This window comes from Thamnophis elegans, chromosome 2 (genome assembly GCF_009769535.1).
Source record: "Thamnophis elegans isolate rThaEle1 chromosome 2, rThaEle1.pri, whole genome shotgun sequence".
In the NCBI taxonomy this organism is placed as follows: Eukaryota; Metazoa; Chordata; class Lepidosauria; order Squamata; family Colubridae; genus Thamnophis; species Thamnophis elegans.
The window spans coordinates 67535925-67545898 of record NC_045542.1 but is presented as its reverse complement, the minus strand read 5'-3'; the positions used below and the strand labels follow the sequence as shown (position 1 = coordinate 67545898).

The 9974-nt window shown below is 42.0% G+C and overlaps 1 protein-coding gene across 1 annotated transcript; it reads right to left on the bottom strand.

Moving 5' to 3' along the window:
* Positions 1–5042: 5042 nt before the first annotated feature.
* On the bottom strand, positions 5043–9624 carry PTTG1 (PTTG1 regulator of sister chromatid separation, securin). The gene is given in 10 exon segments (XM_032212105.1): positions 5043–5203; positions 5694–5714; positions 5717–5842; positions 6126–6140; positions 6143–6215; positions 6753–6860; positions 6862–6888; positions 6890–6924; positions 7750–7860; positions 9366–9624. Coding segments are annotated over 9 exon segments (570 nt in total). The 5' UTR covers positions 7841–7860; positions 9366–9624; the 3' UTR covers positions 5043–5129.
* Positions 9625–9974: the final 350 nt, after the last annotated feature.

The window sequence follows — 9974 nt, the reverse complement described above, 5'->3', positions numbered from 1 at the left end:
CTCGGAATGTTCTCCGAAAGGAAGACTGGGATCGGTTGGCACGAGCCCTGAAGGATCTGTCTTGGTGCCTATCCCCCCCTGCCTGAAAGGGCCTCTGATAGGAGGAAGGGTGAGGAGCCTGCCCTGCTTCCTGACTCCTGTAGGGTCTCTTGCGAAAGGACCCCGTCCCTTTCCGGTCACCCCTTTTAAAGGTTGCAGGAAGAATCTTGCATTTGTCCTTGGTTTCGGTGACAAACTTGTCCAGGGCTCTCCAAACAGAAGGCCCCCTTTGAATGGGGCCGATGCCAGCTTCCATTTGGCCTTCATTTCGGCCTGCCAATGCCTGAGCCATAAAAGGCGGCGGGAGGTGATATTGGAAGCTAGAGCCCTGGAAGAAAATTTTGCTGCTGTCAAGGTGGCATCCGCCGAATACTCGACAGCAGTAATAATCTTGGTCAGCTCATGGCGCCACCTAGATTTCCTGGGCGGGGGTCTGGACCTAAGTTGGCGCAGCCAGAACAGGGTGGCCCTAATAAAAAAGGAAGCAGAGGTGGATGCCTTGATGGCCCAGGCAGACGCCATGTGTGTTTTATGACACGCCTTTTCTGACCTCTTATCTTCTGCCTTGAGTCCCTCTAGGAGTTCAGCTGGCAGGTTGGAATTGGAAGTTAGAGACACAACTGGGGCATCTACTTCCGGGAATTTGAGGATTTCCTCCATTTTATCTTCTACTGCATATAGTGTTCTATCCCCCCCCACTGGGGTTGGTCAGGGTGCCTGGCTGTAGCCACTGGCGCTGTACAGCATCCATAAATAGGTCTGGCACAGGAATAACCTCAGGAGTTTCTACTGTCTCCTTGAATAAACCATGCTTAAGATCCCTGGAAGTGGAAGCCTGAGAGGCCTCAGGTCTGGAAATGGGGCCCTAACTCTGTGGCCGTCATGGCTTTGTGCAAGATAGACTTGAATAATGACGGCTGAAACAGGCCAGTGAATTTTGGCTTGTCAGGGGTAGGGTTTTCGTCTTCGGAAAGGACGAAAATTTCCCCTTCTTCCTGCTCAGAACTTGAAAGCCCAGAGTGAGAGGGGCTTGAAGATGGGGAGGAGGATACAGGCTCCTTAGAAGTGGAGGCCTTAGGTTTGCGTTTTTCCTTTGGGGCCTTGCCCTTGCGAGAGCCCCTGCGCTTAATGCCTTGAGCTATCCCTTGGGAAATGGCTAAGGAAATTACCTCCCTCATTTCATCAGAAAGAGCAGGGCTTTTTCCCCTTTTTTTTTTGCTTACTGGGTCTGCGCTGGCTAGGCCTGCCTGAGCTGGATCCACCCTTCCCAAAGGGGGAATTCTGGACAGAATCTCGTTCCTCTCCAATGGAGGAGCTAGGGGAGTCGGGGTACCCCCAAGATGCTTCAGGAGATGGATCCCTGGATGCATAGTTATCCCCAGACAAGAATTCACTGTCCCCGGGGGATTGGGCCTCACGATCAGGGGAAGCTGACTCCCTGCTGCGACGGTCTGGGCTAGGTTCTGGCTGATGGGGCCTTGAAACCTCCCTGGGATCCACTGTGGCTCTTGGAGAAGACCTTTCAAGTGAGCCTTTGTGCCCTTTGCCTATATTTACAGAGGGATCCAGCTTGCTGCGCTTGCTGGAGGGCCCCACCTGTTCCCCTAAGGCCTCCCTGCATTCCTCAGCCATTTCAGGTCCCCACGAGGCCTGGAAGATAGCTGGAGTTGGGATGGGCACGCGCTGGCCTTTGAGGTCCAAAAGCGCTGGCAGAATCTACAGGAGGGAAGGGCCGCCTTGGAGTCGGATTCCTTCCTCCCACCGCCCTCGGTTCCCCGAGACTTAGCTTCTTTTCCGGAGGGAGAGACTAGCTGGCTCCCCAGGCTAGTTCCCAGCCTCCTCGCGGCGTTCTGCGGTCGCTGAGGGCTGGCTGAGGTTCCGCTTGGGCTGGCTGGCTCTCCGCTGCTCCTGGCTTCCACCAGCGGTCTCCGACTTGCTGTCCTCGTTCCTCGCACGATCCGCGCTCTGCCGCTCTGCACAGTGAGTCAGAGCGATCCAAAATGGTGGGGGGTGTGCGCGCAGCCGCTTCCCGCTCTTTCCAGCCCTGAAAAGCGCGCGAAGGCTCCAACCCTTGCCGCTGTTGCCGGGCAAAATGGAGCAGCTGAGGGAATCCTAGCGAGCCGGCTTGCCGGCTTTAGAGCCTTCTCAGAGCCTTCGCTGGACCTTTCCTCTCCCTGGGGTGCCCCTGTTCCGACAGGGAACTTCACTTACCCCACTAGTTGCTCCCGTTGCTAGCCAGCCTCCGCTGTGCAAGCCTTTCCAATCCACTGCAGCGCTTGCGACCAGCAACAGCAGGGAAGCCCGGTAGCCCTTCTCTTAAAGCGACAGAAGCCTCAATGGAGGCAAATAGACGGATCTGATGTAGAAATGTGATTTCCTCTATCTGAGAATTTAAACGTGGTCCAAATTGGGAAACTTTTTCCAGCCTATCTGACCTTAGACTGGAGCTCTCCCAAACAGTCCTAACTCGGGCCGGACTGAGTTTTCGAACTGAGCATGCGGAGGCAAAGGGAGGCGTGGTCAACTAAACATCACTCAGTCCAAGGGCAGATAGGCTGTGTTAACCCAGCATTTGGACTCTCTGAGCAGTGCACTGGAGAATGGCCTTCAACTCTTAGAACAAGAAAATTAATATGATTTAAGAGGTAAAGCAGATATTGGCAAGATGATTCAGGTTATTGGAATGTAATAATCAAAGATGAACTGTGACAGAAAGGCAAGTTGGAGATTTGCACTCTGCATTTAAAATATCCACACTGGCTCAGAAATCAAAATGAATAAACTTGGCAATACCTCAGAGAGCATCCAGCTTAAAGTTAATTAATTAAAGTAAAGCCTGCCCAACCCGTAAGATACTTGGGGGGGTGGGTGATTTAAAACTAAGCTATAGTTTTTTCAAAGCAGCATTGAGTAGCTGTGATGGAAGACTTTAATTACCTTAATTACCAATTTAGGGTAGACAAACTCTGTCAAGCGGCCCTTCCTGAAAATGCTTAGCTTGTGTTGTTTCACAACTTGCCCCTTCAGGGTGGCAGAAGCTGTCCATTATATTAAACAACAACCAAATCTTACTTGAAAGGCGAAGTAACCTTAGGAGAAGTGATCATCTAATCTGTTGTCCTTGATTGTAAGGGAAACTTAACCAAAGGTAGCCCAATAACATTTTTGATTCAAGAAAAGTATAAAAAGTATCACAGCAATGGTGAATAGGATTCCACAATAGAAGTAGCAGTGGGAAAAAGGAATTCACGGTGAAGGTAAATTCCTAAAAAAAGTAGATCCTGAAAGTATAACAAGCAATTCCAGCAAATGGGGAAAAATGGACAAAATCAGACAATGTAGCTACACAATTGCCTACTTACAGCCACAATTGGAACCAGAATTTCCATTACTAAGCAAGGTTGTTAAGTGAGGATTCCCAATTTAATGAATCTTTTTGCCAGAGTTGTTAACTACAGTTTTTAAATGAATCAGATTACAGTAACACCTCTCCATCATGAAAAAAAAGATTTTATATCTGTGGCCTCTTTGGCACATAGCTTGGTCAGCTGTGAACGTCACTTGGTGGCCTGTCATTTAGAATAGGATTATATAATCATTCTCAACTACACAAGCCATTTCTATATCCCAGAACAGGATTGTTAGATTTGGGAGGTTGAAATTAGAATATTCAATTATATAATGCAACTTTCTTTGCCAGAATAGCAATGGCAATAAAGGAATGTTGCAGTGTTGAGCTCAGCTCATGACAACAATTAAACCTAGTTTCATTGCCCAGATGTTTGAATTAGTAAACTTCACAATTGTATATAAATTAAATTTGCACTGTGTTCATACAACATGCACTGAATGAATTCAGCTGCCTAGGCACACATTAAGCATTTGTAACATAAAGGGGGGGGATTTGCATACAACTCTCCAACAACAAACTACTATAATCACATTTTAGCAAAGTATGTTGTACAAATACAGTCTGGAAGTTTGGGTTGACACAAAACTTTGCACCCATTCGTTCAGCTAACCATGTCTGTAATATTAAATATGTTCAAGTGCATGCATTGGCATATTTTATCAGACCAGCAGGCAAGATAGTGTAGAAGGTTATCATCCAGCCCTCGCCCAGAAAAAATGAAATGTCCTAGGAAATATTGAAAAGGCACAATATATTTCCCTGGATGTGAAAAGGAAGAAACATGTTTTAAATACAGAGTAGCTCCCTGCAGCTTCCTGCCCACCCCACTTTTGTCAATGGGCCATTAAGATGCCCAGGCCAGTCCCTTTACATAATAATATTTCTCTCCCCTTCAGCTCAGCTCCCCTTCAGGCATGATTAGCCTTCACCCACTCACACACATGGCATCTGAGAAGTCAACCAAACCTGGATTCAAAACACAGCCTAGAGAGTTGCCCCTGCATGGCCCCATGGGAGTCTGACAACCAATTAGAATACAAGATCAAGATCAAAGGCCAGAGAGGGCATAAACCAGGGACTTTCAGCATCTCAGCCCTTCCTTCTCTTCTTCTCCACCATCATTGAAGCATGTGATCACCTTTTCTGTTCAGGAGCTCAAGCCATGTGTCCTGTCCACCATTTAAACCATCTTTCCAAGCAGCCTCCATGTCTCCAGTGTCTTTTCTCCACTTGGAGCCGAACCAGAAGGACATTTATTTCATCAATAGAAAGCATATACATATTATTCTTACACGATAGGAAAAGTGATTTGTTCCCAAATATTACCTGTAAATATGATAGGAGAAATCCTCTTATGTTTGCTGAAGGTAGAAGATAATTAAAGTAAAAGGGGGAATGGACAATTGGCTGCAAACACTGCTGCTGAAAAACAGTTTTGGTTGGTGTTTGCTTTTATATTCTTTGTAGGGTTCATCTTAAATTCAAAATTATCTTTCTTTGGGGTAAAATGGTAAATAAATAATTTCATTATGTGAAATTCTTTTCCCAAATCTACCAGCAGTTCAAACAAGTTAAGAGTTACAACTACAAGTACTTATAACTACAAGTTCTTATTATAACATTGAACGAGTTACAACGTTGTTCAAAAATACAACTTTAAAATATAGGTTATTACTTGTTACAAGGGAGGGGGAAGATCAATTACTATTTCATCCAGAGTGGCCAGAAAATTCTTAGTTGACTGCAGGCAATCTAAAAAATAAATAAAAAAAGATTATAGTATCTCAAGTCAGTTATATTTTCTGATTTAGCTCTAGCTTTAGGTATTTTTCTAAAGTGACTAAAAGTATGTTTACTTAATCATTCTTTAAAGTAGCTATTATTGAATAATTCCTAAACAGTTGTCACCCTTTTTTCTTTCTACTACCTCTAGCCCTTCCTAACTAGGTGCCTTCCAATTATCTTAGCAAAACTATTAACCCACATGACTAAGAAATAGCTAGTACAGGGGTGTCAAATTCGCATCACTTGATGTATCAGAACTTTTTTCCCCTTCACTAAACTGGGCAGGGGTGGGGCCAGTACATGACGCATCGGGCCTGTTGGCCGTGAGTTTGACACCCCTGAGCTAGTAAACTAGAAATTATGGTTCAGTGCATCTTGAAGACCCCAGATTGAACAAGGCATTTAAAGAAAAAACATCATAGCTGCTAGGTTTTCTGAATACAGCCTAACTATTTACCATAGTCCCATGAAATTAAAGTTGTTTTGCAGGCAGAGGGATGCTGCTTGCAAATCTATCAGGTGCACTATCAAATGTCATAAGAGGAACTCCAGTCAAAGACATATGGCTCAGCCGGTGCTCTTCAGGAACATCAAAACTCTCAAAATCTATCAATGGAAAACAGAAGAACAAAATACAATGAAATCCAACTTTCAATTTGATCTTAAGCATGGGTCAGAGATAAACTTGGTTAAAACCATACTTAAGTTTAGTCAATATAACTTCTAACTTTTCATTATCTTTATTAACCTGAACCAAGAATGGAATCCTACTTCACTATATACAGGATGACATGCCAGTGATATCATATTTTATTGTCCAGATGTTTATTTTTGACTAATTATTCAATAATGAGTCCTCTGCTGAAGCGCTTTTTTTTGGGAGTATTACCTAGAGGATTATAAGAAAAAGATTCTCCTTTTCTGGACATTCTTCAGGAATCATGCTGTTGTCTTCAGTTCTGCTTGTATTTTCATTTGCCTAAGTAAGAATAATAAAAAATATAGTTACAACATCCTCTCAAGACAAAGATTAGAGATTGTAGCACATGAATATTAAGCAATTTCTCTGATCAGATTGTTTCTCTAAAATTGGTTTGTGCGTCCCTTCACACAATTCAGGTTACTAAAGCCCTTCCCCTCTGTTTAGTCTTAAATATCACCTTTGTCCTGGTCTATTTATCTTATCCTTTCACTCCTCCCCCCCAAAATTAATCATGCAGATATCAATTTCATTTCCCTTCCAATGGAATGGCATGGAAGTGATGTATTGCTTTTCTGGCTGTCCATCAGCTTCCATGATATTTCTTTCTTTTTGTGTAACTGCTTGAATGCTATACATTGCAGATTAGGAGACATCTCTAAAGCTTTACTGTATGTTCAACTACTATAAACTGGGATTCATGCTTTCGATTCATTCTTTGATTTAAAATTATTCTAAGTTGTTTAACACAAACACTGTTAGTTTTTTCTGTCTGAGCATCTCAATGGCAGCCAACAGAAAATTAGCTTTACTAACCTTTTTTGACAATAACTTTTTTCCTTTAGGGAACTGACTCTTTGTTGTTGCTAGAGGTCTGTTCAAACTTCCCAGAACCTTCCTGACTGATTGAGATTCTGTTAGGTTTCACATTAGCTGTCCTTCCAACAAGAGGGGGTTTTAGGATGAGACCTTTCTACAAACACTTTTGCTGTGGAGGGGAAAAGTCCTGTTATACAATGCAATTTAGATCCTATATCCCAACATTTCTTTATTAAAGTAGGTTTTCTCTGTTTAGCATCCCCAAATGCACTAAAAGCATACAACTGGACAATTCAGAATAGGGCTATGGAGGAATAGAGCCGAGGTGGCGCAGTGGTTAAATGCAGCACTGCAGGCTACTGCTAGATCAGCAGTTCAGCGGTTCAAATCTCACCGGCTCAGGGTTGACTCAGCTTCCATCCTTCGAGGTGGGTAAAATGAGGACCCGGATTATTGGGGGCAATATGCTGACTCTCTGTAAATCGCTTGGAGAGGGCTGAAAGCCCTATGAAGCGGTATATAAGTCTACTGCTATTGCTATTGCTAAAGAATCAGTACAATCCCATTGGCCTTATATCCATTAGGTAATAATTTAATAAAATGGCTTGTCTAGTAAACTAAGACAATATCCTAACAGTTTAGCTCAGCTTGTTCCATTCACGGAATCCACACAGTGCTCCCTTTCTACAAAGCAAAAAGATAGCCATTTTTCATTTCGTCTTTATTCCCAACCTGCTATTTTCACAAGAGTTACATCACCAGTTATTCTTCAAATGTAACTTATAGTCTCAAGACTGGCTCTTTTGTCAGTGCTTTCTATTATACAACAGCCACATTGACATCATACGTAGGTAGCTCTTCATCTTCCATCCACTTAAAATAAGAAATCATTCTGATTAGACAGCATCCAAATCAATTAATATGTTTAGTGAGTCTTTTAGAGGTTTTTTTTGTTCATTTAGACTACAGCTGTATTATATTAATGCAAACTCACAAGGTGCCATAGTTTGTTTTAGTCGATCCTTAGTAGCAGTGGCTGTGCCGGTTTCTCCATTCTCTTTGTCTATGAAGATATGTGTTGCCATTTCTATGACATCAAATGATCCTTAAACCAGATATATTATTATAAAACATATATAATACTGTGTTAATAACAGATATTAACACAATATTATAGCACATCTAAGTTTATTCCTTAACCCCTCACATCAATACAAGACTGCAATTGTAATCTTCTCTAGAGTAGGGCTGTCAAATTCTCAGCCCACAGGCCAGATGCGTCACATGCTAGCCATGCCCACGCCTGGTTTAGCAAAGGTGATGGGGGGGAATCCTGACATGTCACGTGACACTGCCATGACACCATGAGTTTGACTCCCGGGCCCTAGAATATTACAGAGTTAGGACAGCAGCTTCTGGCTCCGATCTTTCAGAACCAAGGCAGTTATCCTATTCAAGCTGTCTTAAATTGACTCAGGTGAGAAGACTGTGAATTCTATACAAGATTCACCTATTCTTTCTACAAGAAACACATTTTGGCTTAAACAATTTGAAAATGTGACTTTATAATTGTTTCTTCCAATTTGGAAAACAGTGTCTCCCATCTACTTTGCAAATATACATAATTCCTTGATTTGACAGTGGAAACAAATAAATAAATTGTATTGTCTTAATTTCAACAGAGCTAGAGAATAATTTGATTGGTCTGTAAAAATGCTATCTGGGATAATTAGGCCTCAGCAAATGGACAGCTGACTTTGGGCTCAAAACTAAGAAAAATCAGAATCACGTTACACTAATATAAAAACTATAAGTATTGTTAGATAAGCTGAGATCTCAAAAGTAAGTCAGTTACAATCCACTTCCATTTTGGTTTCATAAACATTTTGATTGAACTTTCAAGTTCAACAAGAAAACTTATTTACATCAAATCAGGAGTTACAATTGAATAAGTAAGATTCAAAATTTATAGGTCAGATAAATATAGTACAGTATAGCCATTAATTTGATTTCTAAATGCTAGTCTTCCCAGCATCTAGTATTCAAGGATATAAAGTTTCTTACCTTACTTTGAATTAAACACTTTGTAGTTTAAACAACTAGGCTTTTAATAAAAAATAGTTCCTCCCTCACCCCCTAGTTTAGAATATCATATCTCATGAAGTTTAAACCGACATTTTGTTAGTTTCTACAACAAAATATTATTCCATATGAATTTGTGATGTGCATGCACTATAGAAGTCAGCATGTCTTTCTCTGCTGCTACCTATAACAGAACTTTATTTTTCAATTATTTCAATTTAATACTCATAGAGCCGGCATTTCTATGTTTATCAATAGAGCTTCTTCAGAATTAGTTTAGAAGGTTATCAAACAGAAAAATAGCATTGCGGAACAAGTCCGTAGAAAGTATACGCGACTTTAAAACAAAAACAAGTTTTAGCAATTATGACAAAAGGTAGATCATCCCGCTTCTCCCTAAACTACGGTTGCAGTTTTAATATGCAACAGAGGTAGCTTTTAAACCTAATACGTAAGAACAAACAGAAACTAAAATTAACTAATTGTCATGGGGAAAAAAGTTCTACATCCACCTTATCGATTCATTACCTCGACAAGCACTTTGCGTATAACCTACAGAACGGCTTTCTCTACCGGATTCTTTTAAATCATTAACCTGGTTCCTGATGGCTGTTGCGCCTCGTGTTCTAAACCAATGTCGGCTTGGGGCAGGAGTGGGAGGCTGCACTGCTTTGCCTTGAATCTCATTTGCAGGCAACGCGGGATATTTAAGAGCCGAGGATTGTGATGTCGATTTGTGAAGTACGAAAGCGATACTGACTTGATCCCATAATCTTCACTTTCGGGTGGGGGAAGGGAACTTCAAGCTTCAGAATAATTTAATTTTTAAAAATACATCAGAGGGAGGGCTGTGTTAATCTATAGTAACACAATCAGCATGGATCGAGGTATTTTACGGCATTTAACTGTGAAGCTATGAACATCTAAATCAGACCAAAGTCCCGTGAAACTCACTGGGAAGTACAACTAAGTAAGTTTAGCTAGTAAGTGTCTGATTAATTTTATTTGGGTTGGGAAAGCAAGAAGAGTTGCCGTGGCTAAGACTTAGATGGGAGACTACCACCCCGGGGACACCACGACCGTCGGCTACACTGGTCGAGAAGTCCCGGAAGAAGGCAATACAACCCACTCCTAAAT